Source organism: Cydia pomonella, chromosome 1 (genome assembly GCF_033807575.1).
Source record: "Cydia pomonella isolate Wapato2018A chromosome 1, ilCydPomo1, whole genome shotgun sequence".
Taxonomy (NCBI): Eukaryota; Metazoa; Arthropoda; class Insecta; order Lepidoptera; family Tortricidae; genus Cydia; species Cydia pomonella.
The window spans coordinates 30,623,622-30,643,695 of record NC_084703.1 but is presented as its reverse complement, the minus strand read 5'-3'; the positions used below and the strand labels follow the sequence as shown (position 1 = coordinate 30,643,695).

General features: G+C 35.9%; 1 protein-coding gene and 1 long non-coding RNA gene across 6 annotated transcripts in view; one reads left to right on the top strand and one right to left on the bottom strand.

Moving 5' to 3' along the window:
- The window catches only part of LOC133528258 (maternal protein pumilio), a 476,367-nt gene that overhangs the window by 77,384 nt on the left and 378,909 nt on the right, over positions 1-20,074 (top strand). For 4 of the 5 annotated variants that reach the window (XM_061865566.1, XM_061865575.1, XM_061865591.1 and 1 more), the window contains one exon: positions 10,960-11,109. The exons of the other annotated variant lie outside the window; for it this stretch is intronic. In XM_061865566.1, the coding sequence (XP_061721550.1) occupies positions 10,960-11,109 (150 nt within the window). The remainder of the gene's footprint in view (positions 1-10,959; positions 11,110-20,074) is intronic. 5 annotated transcript variants of the gene reach the window in all.
- On the bottom strand, positions 469-1,266 carry LOC133528486 (uncharacterized). Its single transcript, XR_009801003.1, has 2 exons — positions 1,165-1,266; positions 469-882 (listed from the first exon to the last, which is right to left on the bottom strand). It is a non-coding gene; the product is annotated as an uncharacterized LOC133528486 (long non-coding RNA).

Sequence of the window (20,074 nt, the reverse complement as noted above, 5' to 3'; positions counted from 1 at the left end):
ATATCATTCTGATGCTAAATATTATTATTTTAAATAATGTTTGCATTAAGTAATTATGCAACATTACGCATTTTCAAGACCTATTCCATCAGGTACATAAAAAACAAAAACAGTGCATTTTTTATTTTAAAAATAATTATTACATCAGGGAGAATATGTTTTACATGGTATCACTCGTCTACACGCACACTTTCAAGCCATCCGCCATTCCAGTGTCACAGTTTGTCATAAGTCATATTACCTCTGATAATATCTTTACTCTATGAAAACAACTATAAATTTTGATTAACATTGAAGTTCTTAATTTTAGATCACTTTAGTAACCCTTTAGTAACTAGGCGTATACCAAAAACATATAATTTCTCTCAGTTTCCATTAAAGTATTCATGTATATAAAAAGGGACCTTAATGTCGGTCGTTACATTTTTAGTAATACAGTTAAAAGAAAGGTTTAAAAAATACGATGAATTTTGTAGTTGTAACTATTAATTATAATTTAAGTCTTTGTTGAAATAATCTTTAATGATAAATCAACGTGCTGTCAATCTAAAAAAAAACCAATTGGGGTATAAAATCGTCATAACTGGACACAATAATAATAATACAATGCGTCAATTTACGGGTGGCCAGTTATTGATGATTTATCTCACCCCAGTGAAAGTAGGCGACTTGATTACTTATTAATTAATCGTGCGACAAGTCTTATTGACGTTTTTTTACAGAAATATTTTCCATTTCTGTACTGATTTCGGTGTCCTGCCTGACCGTAGTAAGAGCATGTAGGAGTTCTTCTTTTAGACGGAGGCAGAGTAGTTTCTTGTTCTGTACCAGTATCTGCTGTTCTGTTCGTCCAACTCTGAATCAGGTACGAATACATTGGGTCTAGATACAAATAAACATAACTTTTTAAATTATTTGGTACGGGACAAACACGTGTCGGTAGCCGCCAGGAACGTCATCAGAAAATGTACGTAGTTAACATTATAAACACTATTGTAAAGGATTTACCAAGAGATATTAAAATTAAATTCAAGTGTACAATTCGATTATCGTAAATAAGTACAGATAAAAACAAGAAATTCAAATTGTATACAAATCAAACCGAATGATATTATAATAGCAACTTAAGTAACTTCATAGTAGTATTTTACATACTCAACTTACCCCTTTCATCGGGTAAATCCATGTTTTAAGGGTTTTTCGATCAGAAATAAACAGCACCAATTGACGAACGAAACGAATGAACATGCGGGTGTGCAGCTAGTGAGCGAGTGGGCAGAGCCGACGCCACGAGTCAGAAAGAGACGACAAATCCTTTGCAACGCGCCGCGCGCCTAGCGCCTCGCTGACAAGTACTGTCAAGGTCTTCTAAACAGATACCGTGCCGACAGAAAGCAGTCGACTGCAGGACCGGCAGTAAGGTCCCTTTCTTACTAAACTTTAAGAGATATTTTTACTCATAAAAAATCGTTTTTAAAACACGTGTCTTTGTCATATTACAATATAGAGTCTGCTTAATAAAATGGAGTAAAAAAATAAAAAATGTATTTTTTTCGACGTTTTACTTTAAAGGCGATTATCTCGGAAACTAAACCCGACAATAACGTCCCTTTTCCCAGATAAAGTCACATATTTATTTCGGCCCAGGAAGTGCCATATTTAATAAAAAAAAATGGTTCGGAGTAGGGAATGCAAAATAACCGATAACTGAGTATCGGTTTTGCTCTCGGTTAAACTCGAAACCGAAAATCGGTTAAAAACCGAGTAATCCGAGTAGGACCTAGCTAAACTGGTTATGCAATAGTTACCCTATGGAATAACTAATTTAGCTAGAACCACTTACTAAATGGCTGGTACGTATACATTGATGACACTGAACCATTACAGAAAGACATTTAAAAGTAGTTCATGTGACTGCTACATAATAAAAAACAGTTAAACACGAGTGGAGGTTTATGAAATGAACAAAGGGAGTTCCAGAAAAAGATCACGCGAGTGTTTATTCGCTAATTATGTACAGTTACATTGACTAATCTATATTATATACATATTATAATTATTAGGTTGTCTGGAAGAGATTGCTCTTTAGCGATAAGACCGCCTGTTGTCTGCCTCTACATTTAATCAATTGTTTATTTTCTTGTATCTTTTTACTGAGGTATGCCAATAAAGAGTATTCTATCCATCTATTATTATTATAAGGTCTCTACGTTGTAATCAATAACCACATGTTACGGTCGACATTGGGGCATCGTTACTCTCACGTGGAACTCGCGGAGGTAGCTATTAAAACTGTTAAAATAAGACAGCAAAGTTGGTTTTTGTTTCGAGCTCTAAGTTCTAACTTTGAGTCCTGAGAAAGCGAATCGTATTATAATAATTGTAAGTGTTATTATAACAATTCTAATTGACCATTGTTAAATAGATTAACTAATGCCTTTATCAGATTCGAGCCCGGACCCTTCTACATAGTAGGTAGGTTCAATATCGACTAGGCTAAAGAAAGACAATTTCAACATCATCATTTTAAGTCATAATTATTGACAAATCAATTAGTAGACAAATAATCATAATATTCAAATTCGAGGTATGCTACGATACTTCATAATTAAATAAGTAATACCTATTAGTTATAATGGCAATTAGAAGGTTTAACAATGAATTGAATCTTCAAAGCAATTTTCATCGTATCGTCTAATGCATATTTTTACTTAATGAAGACCTGGTAAGTAATGGACGAAGTCTCGCTTAGCGGGACTTCTCGTTTTCGCTTTAAGAAATAAAAAGTACATAACGTACCTATTCAGGTGAAAATATCGGCCGCATAGTTTTTTTTCATGCGAAGGGCTTTGCCTTGCGAGCCCCTCTCGTAGGGGACTTCGCTCTTCTGTCCCCCTCCCCCAATAGTCGGACTTTGCGTCGTTAAGACGATTGAAATATATTGTTAGATAGCTTTTTCTCTTACGTCAAATATTTCCTAAATATCATAGATGTTACAGAGATTTATGTAATATAATACTTAGTTGTCCACCCGTGTGGTGTCAGGTTAAGAATTTCACCACCCTCTTTCCTCCCGTGGATGTCGTAAAGTTGACTGTGGGATATGGTTTCAAATGTGTTGTGGGCGATGGGCTAGCAAACTGTCACATGGTGCAATATCTCAAGTTCGTTATTGTTTTTTTTTCTGTATCCCTTAATTGCTGGAAGTGGAACTGAAATACAGGCTTGAGATTTTGTATATGATATATGTATGTTATGTAATATATGACACTTATTAACATTTTACTCCAAGAATGTTAGGTATATTAAGCGGTATGCTCTAGAATAATTATGACCACTAATAAGAATAGTCTTGAATAATATGTGAAACAATTTCTCAGTTTCAAAATTGGAGGCAAATGTTTATGGGAGTTAAAAGGATCCCGCCCGATTCGGTGTATTCCCATCTGTGCCCGCCCCTACGTGATCACCGCTATACAAGAGGCGGGCACAGAAGATATGAGTTCGAGAATACCGGTATGATGGAAATCCGGATTACCTAGTGTCGTGAGTGCCCGTAATTCAATAATTCTGGAATCCCGGAACTCCGGACTCTGAATCCCGGAGTTCCATAATCTTGATTTGACAGGAATCCAAAAGTACAATAATCCGGTGTCCCTCATTCCTAGATTCCTAGAATTTCCATAAACTGTCCAATTTCAAGCTCATTTTGTGTCACGCTCACAGAAAATTGATTTGTTTATTAAGTTCCATAATGTTTTTTTTATTTATCTCATTTCTCCTAACAAAAAAACATCATTTAGATTCAACATGATTATTTTACTAATTGTAGATTGGAAATCATCAGACCTGAACGTTGATACAAATATTGCTTTAGAAAACTTAATTTCTTTAAAAAATCTGCGAAAATAACCTACCTGTTACTGTTACTTTCTAGGTAACCACATATACCTTAAATGATACCGTAAATAGTTGATTTGATACCTAGCTTCAAAAAAAAGTTAGATTTGCAATGAAAATGTAAAAACTCGAAACCGCTGTTTTTAACCGAACTCGACCTCGGTTTTGCATCGGTTAAAAACCGACGGTTAAACTCGATACTCGGTTTTTTCATTACTCGGTTGCATTCCCTAGTTCGGAGTAAGTCAGTTTTACGGTATTTTGCGGGAGGAGGAGCCTTAAAACACAACACTTAAAAAGCGTCGAGATCATTTAATATTTGTATTCACTCCAAAATACCTTTTAGGCAGTACCGCTACTTATTATTAGTAAAATTAATAAGTTGATTTGCACTTTTAAAACAATAGTACATTACTGTAGAGGCCGGGAAACGTAGGGTTGCAGGCCATACGCTCAGCCGGTTAGAGATACGCGGCCGGCAACCCCGTTTCTCGCCGAGATATGTATAGTGCTTTTCTCAAACTTGCAATTAAAACAAAAAAAAATTGTCGTCAAATTGTTTTGTGGCGACCTGCTCGGCTCGCCACTCTACCAGCGGTGTACAACCTTATGCGCGTAAGTCCGCGCGCCTGCGCGATGCGCCACCGCCGTTGCTTAGCAACGAATATACACAACAAATCACCGTACCAAGCTAACTGGCGTCACGATTTGACGTTAAAAAACAAAAGAAGGTTGCTTTACAGTCCTAGGTGTGTAAGGCAGTATGAAATTCCTTTACATATCATCTTCACTCATCGCACCTGATATGTAGTATTTCCGGACCTAATTTGACGTAAGTCATGTCGTCATCTCATAGCAAGTTTGAGAAAATATAATTAAATGAAAGTTACAAATTTTTCCCGACAATTTTGTAACGTGCTAGCTATCCGATGTGAGGTATATAACTCTGATGACGCGCGGGGTACAAACTTGGGCTCTGCCCACACGTTTTAAGCACTCACACATAACACCTCCCTTCTGAAACGGAAGCCTCTTCTTTACGGCTTCGTGAAGAAGGGCTGACTCGATGACGCTTGCGGAGCTGGTTCTGGGGCTTCCACTGACAAGGAAAGGTACCCAACTGGGGTATCTATGGATAGGTCTTTAAAAATGATATTGAGGTTTCTAATATAATTTTTTTCTAAACTGAATAGTTTGCGCGAGAGACACTTCCAAAGTGGAAAAATGTGTCCCCCCCCCCCCCCCCCCCGTAACTTATAAAATAACAGAATGAAAAATTTAAAAAAAGTATATGATATACATTCCCATGCAAACTTCCACCGAAAATTGGTTTGAACGAGATCTAGTAAGTAGTTTTTTTTAATACGTCATAAAATTTAAAAAAATCGTCTAACCCATACGTGTGGGGTATCTATGGATAGGTCTTCAAAAATGATATTTAGGTTTATAATATCATTTTTTTCTAAACTGAATAGTTTGCGCGAGAGACACTTCCAAAATGAAAAAATGTGTCCCCCCCCCCCTGTAACTTCTAAAATAAAAGAATGAAAAATCTAAAAAAAAATATATGATATACATTACCATGCAATCTTCCAACGAAAATTGGTTTGAACCAGATCTAGTAAGTAATTTTTTTTAATACGTCATAAATGGTACGGAACCCTTCATGGGCGAGTCCGACTCGCACTTGGCCGCTTTTTAAAACAGCTTTAGCTCTTGACTGTATATTGAAAACATCAAACCAAGAATTAAGCGCTCTTGCCTAAAAACTTAAAAGTCTCAAGGGAAAATTTTGGTGATTCTTCTTTAGTATTGGGTAATATTTTTGGTTTGAGGAAGAGTTACTCAAGATAAAACCGTTTTTAAGAGCGTGCTATATCTCTTGCTAAGACGTTTTTTTATTGCGGCGAATAATTAATATCTTAACTCAAATCACTACCATTCGCTTTAAAAATGTGTAAAGATAAAACTAAATAATTTTTATTCTCATTTAAAAAATTATGTTCTTTTTAATTCAAGACATATTTATTGGACTAAGCAATTTATTATTTTCTTTAAGCAACCGTGCGCAAGAGAGTTTTGCGTTTTGAATTAAGATATCTTTTTGTCTGTGTTTCGACACTACAAATTGAAGGCAGTAAATATTAATTTGATATAACTTTGTTGGTCGTAAGTTCCGTCGTTTCCTTGGCAAGAAACTGACTGAGTATTTTACTCATCGAGTAATTTAAGCGGAACAAGGGAAACACAAATATATTAGTCAGTATTCTCGTTAGCCGCAAATTTCTGTATATAGGCACTGTTCCCGGAACATCCGTCACAGACCCATTTGCTAATTAGCGGAAATGATGTACTAGAGGGCAAATTAGCAATGACTTGTCTTTGTGATTTCACTAGTCCCTCAGCGGTTTTACTTTTGCTAATTAGCGGAAATGATGTACTAGAGGGCAAATTAGCAATGACTTGTCTTTGTGATTTCACTAGTCCCTCAGCGGTTTTACTTTTGATAATTAGCGGAAATGATGTACTAGAGGGCAAATTAGCAATGACTTGTCTTTGTGATTTCACTAGTCCCTCAGCGGTTTTACTTTTGCTAATTAGCGGAAATGATGTACTAGAGGGCAAATTAGCAATGACTTGTCTTTGTGATTTCACTAGTCCCTCAGCGGTTTTACTTTTGCTAATTAGCGGAAATGATGTACTAGAGGGCAAATTAGCAATGACTTGTCTTTGTGATTTCACTAGTCCCTCAGCGGTTTTACTTTTTCTAATTAGCGGAAATGATGTACTAGAGGGCAAATTAGTAATGACTTGTCTTTGTGATTGTACTAGTCCCTCAGCGGTTTTACTTTTGCTAATTAGCGGAAATGATGTACTAGAGGGCAAATTAGCAATGACTTGTCTTTGTGATTTCACTAGTCCCTCAGCGGTTTTACTTTTGCTAATTAGCGGAAATGATGTACTAGAGGGCAAATTAGCAATGACTTGTCTTTGTGATTTCACTAGTCCCTCAGCGGTTTTACTTTTGCTAATTAGCGGAAATGATGTACTAGAGGGCAAATTAGCAATGACTTGTCTTTGTGATTTCACTAGTCCCTCAGCGGTTTTACTTTTGCTAATTAGCGGAAATGATGTACTAGAGGGCAAATTAGTAATGACTTGTCTTTGTGATTGTACTAGTCCCTCAGCGGTTTTACTTTTGCTAATTAGCGGAAATGATGTACTAGAGGGAAAATTAGCAATGACTTGTCTTTGTGATTGCACTAGTCCCTCAGCGGTTTTATCTAATAATGTCTGTAAGTTCACTTCAGCCCTATTTACTGCCACATGAATATACTCTTCTGCAGGATAGCACTCAAAAAATTGCGTCAAAAGTCAATGGTTTGGCAAGCGATATGTGAATGTGGCATGAAAGCAACAGGATTCACTTTTAAGTATTAGTACTTGCGTTTTAGCATTATGATACCACGTCGATTTGAATTTTGGCAGTTTAAGAATGTGATAGTTTGTGAAAAAAAAAATGCTATTCTGGGATTTAGGCATTTTGTCACTTTCGTTTTTAAATCTAAAAGAGATAATTTAAACTAAGGTGCAAAGCAACCAAAACGTCATTCCTATGTTGTGCCTTGACCACTGTGGCGATCAAAGGGTTAACAAAGATACTAGGTGCACATGAAATTGAATGGTGACGTAATACTGTATTACGTAATTATAACGTATTATGTAATCCTTTAAATTTCGCCTAAAGCAATATCAGAACTGGTTGTAATAACTATCATATATTGTAGTAAATACTATGAATTATTTATCAATGACGTATAAATTGGTTTTATAAATAAATTATTATAATTATGATTATTATGATTACTTTTTCTGATGAGTGCATAATCGGTATTTTTTTTGTTTGCGCCAAAAATATTATATTTGGTAATAGGACTTCAGGGCTTTAGTGCGAAATATTTATGTTCTTCAATTGTACAGCTGAACACGATTATAATATATGCATATAAAATTATGTCCTTACGAGGGTGAATCACAAAGTTATTAGGGTCACAAAAGAAGGGAAAATGTTTTTTTAACCATTCTACAAAATTCCTTAATTTTGCTATACATACTGCGGTTATTTTAGTTTTATTATGCTGTCAGAAAAAAATCGTTAGTCTCGAAAAACGCTTCCACAGCAGGCTGATGCGTGTTATCGTCATCTAAATTAGTTCTACGGATGTCCACTGCCAAGTAGGGAAATAAAGGGAAATTACTCGGTGCTAACTCTGGTGAGTAGGGATAGCCGATAAAAAGTGCCCACATGGATAATTTTGAGATTGCTTTGAAATCCCCAAACGCAAGTATTCGTTAACCTTGGTTAAAAAATTAACATTTGTGAAATCCATTATTCTAACACTGTTTTAGAAGACAAAAGACAGATTTATTGCATACTAACAAATGAAATCTAGAGGTATCTGCTAATATCTAAAACTGATTCACCTGTAGGGATTGCAAACCGGATTGGTTTTCAATCCGGCCGGATCCGGGCGGATTTTGGCCATAGTCCGGCCGGATCCGGCCGGACCGGATCCGGTTTGGTATAGAGATATAAAAGTTAATTAAATGACATATTTTTCTAGTTTTTTGCGTAATACGTATTCCTAAATCTATAATTTGAAGTTAATAAATAACTTCTTAAGAGTGTCACAATGTCAATATCACATTAAAAAAAAATTAAAATCGGTAATTTACTAATTTATTATATTTAACCATTCAAAAGTGCTCAAATTTTCGTTTACAATTATAAATTTGCTTAGTTTCCAAAGCCTGATGATGGGATGTGGGGTGGGAATTGGAGCTCCTTGAAAGGACAAGTTTTCGTAACTGTTCTTTGATTGAATTCTTTGTAGAGTCTGTTCGGAAAGAGAACATTCCACGACTCTTCTCTTTCCTCACAAACTCTAACGTTGACATCCATTCTAGCATAGAGAAATAAGAAGTACGTACAAAGCGCTTATTATTTTCGTAGTCGACATCTAGCATCGAGTAGCGGAACTCTCAGTACTGCTACTCGACAATAGATATCGTGGCAAACAAAAAGTCTAATGCTCAACGATTTTCCGCTAATATTATAACCAGAGTAACCGGAACTCTATTTTCAACTCCTACGCTTACTATTATTTATTACTTTTAACGAAGATATTTTACTTTTAACCAATTATGATATTAAATGCGCTCTAGTATTATCTTGCTCTAATTTATTTGTCCGAAAAAGTAGTAGACTGTATGACTTAAAAAAATTGTACTTTTTTAATTTATGGAAATAGTATATTGGTCAAATTATAAGGAACAACACACGACACGACGATCTCATGCGAAAAATAATAGAATGTAGGATTGAAAACCATCGCGGAAAGGGACTCCGTAAGAAAAGTTACATAGATCAAATAAAGAATTGGCTAGACGTAGAGTAGCATGTACCAGGAGATGAAGGAAATTGCATAAGATTGGATGAAATTGTAAAGACAAAAGATTCTCTCTTAAATTTGAATAGAAAAGAAACTATATTATATATCGGAGAAAACTAAAGATTATCAATAATATCATATATTCTTCATTCACACATATTGATGAGCCCAACTGTAGTCGGTTAAACTCCTATCACAACATTATGACACGACATTAACCTTGTCTTTAGCATAAATTACAAATGCCTTCCATGGCATCTCCATCCTTTCATTTTTCCTTCTATTACAGTATTTATGTAGAAGAAGAAGAAATCCTCTTCTGTTCCCAGTCATCGTCATAATAAATATATTTTTATCTTACTAAATTTAAACTCTTTCATTCGTTTTTTGTTCTGTTCCACTTCATACCTCGTATCCGTTGCCTTTTCCTCATCTGAAACGCACAGCGCGTGCTGTATTTAGGCGTTTTTTTTATTATACCGGATCCGGTAGCTCCTGAAAAGTGCCGGATCCGGCCGGATTACCGGATCCGCCGGACCGGATTGCAATCCCTATTCACCTGTCTTCTAAAATTTCAGTGATAGTTTTTAGGGTTCCATACCCAAAGAGTCAAACGCGACCCTATTACTGACTCCGCTGTCCGGCCGTCCGTCCGTCCTACTGTCCGTCCGTCTGTCACCAGACTGTATCTCATGAACTGTGATAGTTAGCCACTTGAAATTTCTAGAGATCATGTATTTCTGTTGAAGCTATAACAACAAACACTAAAAACAGATTAAAATAAATATTTCTTTCCAATCTCGAGGTAATGGTACGGAACCCATCCTGCGCCGGTCCGACTCGCACTTGGCCGACTTTCCATTGATAGTTCGTTAACTGAGGTGGAAGGCGGTCATGAGCAGGGTTCGTCTTTACAGCTTAAATTAAGTTTTAAATTAAGCAGCTGTGGAATAGAATAAAGCAGGGGTGGCCAACAGGTCGATCGCGATCGACCGGTCGACTGTTAGTACAGTCGATCGTGGCAAGGCAAAAAATATAAATACGTAGACCAGTTTCATTTAAGGTTCCAAGAAGTATGTAATTGGTAGATCGCACAGGGTTTCGTTAGTAAACAGGAGATCTTGGGTCTAATCAAGTTGGCCACCCCTGGAATAAAGCATCAGTGCCCACTGTCTTCTGAATATCCAAAAAAATATCTTTGGTAGACTGTTTTTTCAGACACAATACTATAATAACCGCACGTAACTCCTTTATTTCCATAGTTGCACTTAAATGCGATTGCATGAAATAATTGATGTAATTCGTGTCAAGATTTATGACAGTGAAATGACGGGAGTAATTAGATTAAAAATAATTGTCAAATAAGACGACATAATGACACCTTAAAATGAAACTTAAGTAAAGACAGAAGAGGTTTTATAAATATGCAATTCTAATAATTTTTTGATTCACCCTCGGAAGGGAGGTTAAAATTGCGTTGAAAGCTTTTTTCTTTCCTAAACGACGTTTACTTGGACTAAGTTACGGGCGAAGTAGTTTGAAAAATAATTAGTAATAAAAATTGTACGATTGATCCCTGAAACAAGTTTTTTTTTTATATTTCTAGCCATAGAACATAATGTTGGCGTTCCGATGATTGGCACTCGTAGGGGTGTCGCATTTCCAGGCGGCGATGCTGGAAGTATCTTATCGCCACGCGATACAGCTGGCCTTGGCGTAAAGATGGTGGAGTACGTCTTGGGAGGATCTCCTACAGGTATGTGACGGACGTTATTAAGATAGCCATTTTCCCGGGAATGTGTTGCTGCAATTGTATTTTTTGCTTGGCCTGTCATTACAATTTGCCGAATTATGCTGGGCAAAGTCGTTTATGACATCATTGCAAAATTAATACAAATAACGTGTTGAGATTTCGTCTACATCGTTTTTAAACTGCATAATAGTTACTTTTAAGATTACATCCCTGTAGGACTTTCCTAGACCGTTATACCACCGAAGTTTCTCTTTGACCCACCAAAAAACACATCCGCACTCATAGCCGGCTCATGCGTGACTGATATTAGCTACGCGTCAATTAATAGGCCAGTGTTGCCAGCAATATGATTTTTTTATTAACTACACTCTGCGTCACGGAAATCGCACACCTACGGATTTTTGTTTCAAGCCGTTATAAACCATATGTTGTTGAAGGTAAATTATGAGTGTGTGGGTTAATTTTAAAGAGAATATAACCGTTCATGTAAAAACAAAGAAATAGTTACTAAAGAGAAAAAAAGGCATACTTTTTAATAAGAAATAAAAATCGTATATTCATGCAAAATATCAACAAAATAAAACACAATCAAATCAACAAATATCTGAGGGCCTACCGCGAACACCAAAGTGACTTTTACTCCAATTAGGGCGTAATGAGAGTGACAGGGAAAGATGCCCGCAATTTGCGAACTTGGTTGTGCGCGGTTATAGCCCTGTAACCCAGTAGCGTAAAAATCTACCACTTGGACTAATAATTCTGCGGACGGAGTTTCGGTGAAACACAACTAGGATTCCATCATCCACCAATTTCCTAGTATGTACGCGTGACACACAGACATTGACAGTTATCTCTATGCCCTCATTCATCCACCAATTTGCCGTCAGTCGGATCCACATGTCATTTGAGTAAATTGGTGGAAGAAAAATATAAAATATGCCGGACATGCGTGGTCAAGTGTTGTAAGAATTATACAGATCGGACGAAAAAAGAGATGGGATAACTTTTCATAGGTAAGTTTATCAATTATCGTGTTATCGTAAGTAAAATCACGATATTTTTATTTCAATTTCTGCGGAACAGGAGTATGACCAGTAGGTTGAATAGGGTAATTTCCCGAAAGTAGGGTAACTGATGCCCTTCTTATTAAATCGTTAAGTATAAGAGATTATTTAGGTAAATGGATAAATTATTGATTGTGAATTTCAAAATAAGTTGGTATGGTAATTTCCCGAAAATAAAGAGATTAATGACGCTTTTATGACTAATATTTGATAGTAAACCTTTGTTTGTTATGTATATGTTTTTTTTGTTCAAAATCAGATATCTTTAATACCTTTTATCAATTTTTTTTTAAACTTTAACAACTTGATTCAATTTATTTATACAATTAACATTTAATAAGAATTAGAGTAAAATGAAAATATAGGTACAATACAAACTTAAACTAATTAAAAATCTATATCTAAAGGGGCATAGTGCCAAAGATACTGGCAGCATTTCCTCGCTGAATTGCAACGCTTATTCGTTGAGCGAGGAAGCTGCCAGGATTAACAATCGATTTCTTCTAATATTAAATATTATGATTTTATAAATTTTTGAACGCGGTGCATGTAATTTGAGTCCGTAGTTATGGTGCGCATGTGTTAAGACTTATAAAAGCATATACCTCGGAGGTATAAAAGTATATATTTGTAAATTTAGTCTATATTTGTTTAAAAAATATTTTAGGATTATTTATATATTTATAAATAATCGATAGTTATAAATTTTCGATCATTGTTTATCATGTCGTCCGATCTGCAACATATTTTTTGTTTAAAACTTATGGTTTAAAGATATGTTTCAAGTTAATAGAATAAATAAATAAAAAAACGAACTGATATCATTACGATGCTAAATACTATTATTTTAAATAATTTTTGCATTAAGTAATTATGCATTATTACGCATTTTCAAGACCTGTTCAATCAGGTACATATTTATTGTCAAACATTTTTTTTACAGAGCATTTTTTTATTTTAAAAATAATTGTAAAATAATTATTACATCAGGGAGAATATGATTTACATGGTATCACACGTCTACATGCACACTTTCAAACCATCTGCCATTCCAGTGTCACAGTTTGTCATAAGTCAAATTACCTCTGATAATATCTTTACTCTATGGGTACACAGTAAAGATTTTTTTTAAATATAGAATTAAAGCGAGCCTTTCATACTTACTAGTCCGAAGTCATGCATTCGTATCGAAAATGCCAAAACAGCAGCATTTGCGCTCATTGAAACTTGTTGTTCACATGTAACTAGGGTTTGCAATATCCGTCCGATTTTATTATTCAAATAGTTTGAATAATTAAATTTGTATTATCCGATTATTCGAATATTGCGGATAAAATCGGATAGTTATAAATGAAACATAATATTGAATCCAAGTAATACAATTCGTAAAACTGGCGCTAAAATAAGCATGGAGTTGATAACGGCTGAGATGCTAGAGTGCCATAATGCAAAGTTAGCACTCTCATAAAACAGTGAGATGATATATATAAACCCTCCTTATTAAGTGGGAGAATCAACTTTTTAGCGTCACTCGTTGCCATGGTTACGATTAGTTGTCCAGGGGACAAAAGTTCATTGAAATACTGATTTTATGGTACTTAAATGTATCAAACTTGCGTTTTTGTGGTCGTTATAACCAATGTCCATAATGGGCCCCCTACTAAGCATGTTAATAGAACGGCATACAACGTCTCTTCAAACAAACTGTGCCACTGTTGTCCCTTGGACAACGGGACAGGATAACAAAACAAAAAAAGTTGATTCACCCAAGTACGGTTTTAGAGATATCATTATGTTAGCTATTATAGTAATCAAGTAATCATTTAAAATTGTTTGGGGTAACATCTTTGTATTAAAACATAGTCAAAAACGTTATTACTGTGTTATTTAAATCCATTTATTTGGATATTTTAAGTTTAATTATTCGAATATTTTCGGATATTTATTTTGGTGGATATTCGAATAATTAGAATATTCGAATTGCTAACCCTACATGTAACTTCCTAGTAGTGACACAAATAATGTAAATACTGCGAGGAAGATCTTGTTAACGAAAAAACAGAACGATCGAGTATATTATTCCTTCAACACCGGATGCTCTCCTACAGCATATAAAAAGGGCTTACCAGACCCACATTTGGACCAATTGCCTGAATAGCGACCCACAAATGCTAGATCCTTGCAATTGGGGTTGAGAAAAGAAAAATGATGGACCAGCGTACCCCCCTTTGTAAAAAACCCTTCCTGATTGAAAAGGAGCTATTGTCTTGCAAGTGCAAAGAACGCTGCACAAGGTGTCGGTGCGTAAAATAGGGACTTAAATGCACTATGCTTTTTGCATGCGAAGGTCCATACTATGGGGCAAAATAATATGTAAAAAATTAATATTTTTGTTTATATAGTGTGTAACTATAATTAGCTAGATCCGGAGTAAATTACAAAAAAAGATCTCAGTATTCTTAATTTGGTTTTAATAATAATATTTTTATGGAAAACATTACTAAAAATATCGTTCAGCAAGGTACCTTTACTTAATAGTACATTATGTTACAAGAGTGCTAAGTTGGTCATTACACACGAGGCGATATTGTGCGCGCGAGCTGTAAGCGAGCGCGCAATACGAAAGCCGATGTGGGTAATGACCAATGCATACGCGTTTCATACGACGTTTTTTAACACACTTGCGAGGAAAAAACAAAACTTATAAATCAGTTTTTTTTTTTCAAAACAGTAAAGGTACCTACAATTTACAAAATGGTGGCTTACAGTATCAACATCAAATAATTGCACCAAAGCGTGCTGGGCTTTTAGGCACTTATTCGCCAGTTAATTGGAATAAGCTACTAACACGTTTTCCAAGAACGACTGGGCGTTTTTGCTGATTTTCCATTGAATAAAAGTTTCATATGCCGCTAATTATTTTTCACCCGATTTTGATGGTAAAAGCTATCGTTCTCGGCTCTTGCCTCTATTAGTTTTACTGGCAGCGTCAATTTTATGTGTTCTTCATTTTCAATGCTTGAAAATGACATGTTCGTCAATATATAAACTAAAAACATGCAAAACTATTCCAATTTTATGACAAATACGGAAAATGGTTGCGCAAGGCAAAGGCGCGAACGAAATCGACAAACAGCCAATTAAAAAAAAAATTAAATAGCTAATATATTTGTATTTCTATTCGACGGATGGAGATCAAATCGATAAAATTTTATGTTTATTCATTAATGTAATTTACGAGATAATTTAATCTATAAATGAACTTTTATTAAAACCAATAACATATTTAAATAATAACAAACTTAGAATAAAATGTAACCTAAAATTAAAACTACCTACAAAACTAAAATTAAAACCCAAAAAAAAAAAAAAAACATGGGTGACCTAGCCCAATATGTTTATATTAAGCTAGATCACCCAGGTCAGAGCCCTGTGGAAGGGTTCCCATAAGGCTGGCTGCATTCCCCCTTTGGATCGCTATGCCGATCCGTTGGGCGAGGAAGGAGCCAGCCCTACGGTCCCCCGTGATATCAATGATTTTTTTTGAAAGTTGCCGAATTATTTTATGAGCGCTTGGGCACCACGGTCCTAGAGTTTCGACTGCAAAAGCCACAAATATATGCCGGTCAGTGAGAGCTATATATTTGCGGCATTTTGCAGCCTCGGCGGCTACGGCCGCCCCGCCCGCTCTCAATGATGTTGAGCCGAGGTGAGACGGTGCCAGGGTGTCCACACACGTTGCGTCCCAAATAAGGGGCCGTCCAACACTCCAGGGCACAAGAATCATTCCGTCGGGCCTCTTACCATCGTCATCTATAAATTATGTTTGGTGTGATAAAACCTATTTGAACTAACATTTGAAACCTAATAAGTTGGTTTAAAAAAATGTATTACTCAACCAAATTCAGAAGGCTCCGTTTCCATGCATATTATTTGCAATCAGTTACCTTCTTAACTCAGTCGGATAATATAATGAAAAAGCCAAAGTTTTATAATATACTGAAAAAGCACGCGTGTCTAATATCTAGGATTATGAGCCATAAATCGGTGGGATAAAAACGTCGTTTTGAGCATTTACGTTGCAAATTGTATTGAAACAGCTATATGACTCTCGGTGGTGTCATCCGGTATTGAACAAAATTAGTGGAATTTGCTTGTTTATAAACTGATTTTCAAAATTTTAATGGAATTTTGTAGCTTATTAATGTAGCATTCATACCTTGATACAATGTTTTACTGTAAAGTTAACTTAAGTTGATAAAAACAAAAATCGGATTTCTTTGGGACAAAATTTATTAAAAGTTAAAATTTCTCGTAAACTATGGTTTTTACAAGGTCAAATGTATGAACAATATTGTAGCGCATTTAATTTTGCTTTTTTTGGCACCCCACACAAGCATACATGTGACATACTTTCTGTGGTATACGCAATATTCTGAACGCGGCAGCCGCCATTTTGATGACGTCATAACTGGTGACTTAACCACGTTAGAAACTGTCTCCCGATGGTTTATTAGTCAGAATAACAGTCTACAGACTTGCTACAGTTGTTAAACATAACAACTGTAGCAAGAAATAAGAGAAACAATAGTTTGCTCGCCACAAGAAATAAACGTTTATTTTAAATTAAGACAAAAAAAAAAACATTAAAAAAATTGGGATCACCGCAGGAATTTACAAGTAAACATTTTGTTCACACTAAATTATATTGATCCTCTGAATGTTATCCATATAACACGTGCCACGGAAATCAAATACAAGTAATAAAAAAAAAGTATCTGCCACCGAAATCAGAAATACATCCAGGTAACTTTAAGAAGAAACGTTCCACAGAAATCACACTTATGAATTAAAAAAACTAGCTGGCTAAATCTTTCTTGTTCCCTATTGGTACCAGTAAGGAACGGCCAGGAGTAAAGTCTACATACCATAAAAATGTTACAGAAACTTTATGTCTAAAATACACAAAGAAAAGCCCCCAGGGCAGCTTGTTAATATTTTGTTAATAATTTTATTTTATTTTGTGGCGAGCTGAATGGGAAGTGACGTCCCTTGGGTCCCATACCCCCAAGAGTCGGCCAGGTCCCTCTCCGGCTTGCCTTGATTGGCCGGCTGGAGTGAGCACTGAGCAGGGGCCGCAGGACTCTCACCTCTGGCTTGCCTTTACCGGCCGTCCAGAGTGGGGTGTCAGAGCTATAAGCTCGCAGGGTGGAAGTGAAATTTGCTTAAGACGCGAGTTGGCACAGTAGCTGCTTACAGCCACTGGGTAGAAAGCGGCGTACACCTCTCCACACCCTGAGCCGCTCACGCAATGTTGTCCCCTTGTCACTCCGTGCGAGCAGCCGTTTTCGGGGACCCATATTGTGAGTTGGCAAGTCACCACCTGCCCATTTTGTCGTGTTTTTAAAAACATATGATCAGGGCAGGTGCCATAGTATTCTCCATAGTCTCGGTTACCAGTCCACTTGCAACTCAACCCAATAGCCCGGTTTATTTTGGTACCCTTTTTTTTACAATAGTCCTACAAGAACCGGGGCTTGACCTTGGGTGCACTGCTATAGTGTGAACAGGGATAATCGTCGGTTGGTGTCACGTTACATTTAGAGTAAATTGTCTTATTACAAGGGGCCTCTACGTGTTGGCTTCGGCCCCACGCACGCCTTTCAAATGTCCGGGATCCCATGGTCCCGAGAATTTGTAAAAGACAGACAATAATAATAATAAAGCCATTTATTCCCACAAAAAACATAAAATTCAAGCAAACAATTACAATATATAGAATCGATTATCATTCATCATCAAATACCTACTTAACTAATCATATTATTGTCTTACTCATATCATGCAAGTGATTAAAATATTATTGATTCCTTTTTTTTCTGTTTTGTAATCTAAGTATAAATTAATAATTATTCAAAATAAATTTAATGGTTAAACTATTTATATTGGTACTTGTGCATAGTTATAGTATTATCAATCAATTCAGCTTTTAATTTATTTACATAGTATGTTTAATTTGTATTTACTTTAATTTATTTGTGTAAATAAACATAGATGTGGATTTAATTACAATTTAATCATATTGATATTTAATTTAAATTATCTGCTTATTAGCTAAAATTAATATAAGTGAGTATTATTATATAATCAGTACATTAAAAATTCCACTGTGTATACAAAGTTAAAATTACAAAATAATTAAAAATACCAATTATATGTCACCAAATTACGAATTTCACGTATAGATATATTATATACAGATTCAAATGGAGGTAAAATTCTTTTAAAATCTAAAATAACTTAATTAAATTATACACAGTTTTTGGGGACCCAATTCTGGGTGAAGGCCTCCTCCATTCATGACCACGATTTCCTATTTTGCGCGAGTCTAGGCCAGGTGCCACCGGCGAACTCTTCTATGTCGTCTCTCCAGCGCCGGCGCGGGTGGCCCTGGCGGGCTCGGCGGCGGCAAGAGTGATAGAGAGGTTATATAACGAAATTTTGATTTTCTTGTTTTGCGGTAGACCCTTAGATTTTGATGGATTGTGGTAGTGGCGCCCCCTGCGTAGAGTTTCGCGTAATATTCCATATTCTTACTTTTTTCTTAGTAAGTAGGTTTACATTTCCTTAGTACCTAGTTGGTTACTAAATTCTGTTGTTACTGCAATAATCTTTATCTACATAAAATATACGAACGAAAGTTGAATAAACTATATATTAAAATGAAGTACACAAAATCAGGAATTACATATGACAATATCATTCAAAATGGCCTCCTCTGGCCTTGTCACAGGCCCTCAAACAACGAGGCCAGTCATCAATAGCGGCACGCACGATTGTCATGTCTAATTCCGTCACTGTCTTAGCTATGGCCAGCTTGAGGGAGTCAAGATTTGTCTGGGGTTTAACACAGGCTTTCTCCTCAATAACCTGCCATATGGCATGGTCCAGGGAGTTAAGGTCCGGGCTGGAGGACGGCCACTCTTCGTGGGCAATAAAGTAAATTTTGTTGTGAGCAGCGATAATTCAATGTCGGACCACAAACATTTTGTTCAGTGTTATATAAATGTGCGTCTAAATATCGTCGCTATACTTAACTCGTATACGATATACGCATCTAATATATACAACGAGGTTGAGTAAGTATAGCGATGATATTATCCCACAGCATTTAATTGTATTGAGTCAAATTGCTTTCCGAGCCGAGAGATTTCGGGTTCAGCCGTCATAAATCGACGGAGTGATGAAGGATCTTGCGTCAAACCGATTGCTCCATTATATTATTTGATTTCGGCGTTGTGTTGTTCGTGTGCATTCCTAATGCAGGAAATAAGCGTCCTTTTTTCGAACGACAAAGTTACCTAAAACAGAAAATAAACATGCGGAAGAAGCCGATGGCCGCATCGTACTTCACGCAAAAGATATGGCAGAACAAGGAATCAGGCGTATTTTGATTAGATCTTCCGATACAGATGTTTTGGTGTTATTGATATCATATCATCAAATTTTCATTGAGAGGTTTCAGCGCCGTTATGTCCAAATTCATAAAATTGCAAATATACTTCTTCCTTCCATAATGAAATGGGGGTGAAATTTTTTTTTCGCTTCAACCCTAGAATGTATCGTCGGAAAGGTCTTTCAAAACTAATAGGGGTTTTCAAGAAACATTTTTTGATAAAGTGAATATATTCGGAAATAATCGCTCCGAAAGAAAAAAAAATGTGTCCCCCCCTTCTAACTTTTGAACCATAGGTCCAAAAAATATGAAAAAAATCGTGGAAGTAGAGCTTAAGAAAGACATTAAATGAAAACTATAACGGACATGATCAGTTTAGCTGTTTTTGAGTTATCGCAAAAAGTTTTCCCTTCATAGTAAAAAGACTTACTTTAATTAGGTACTGATT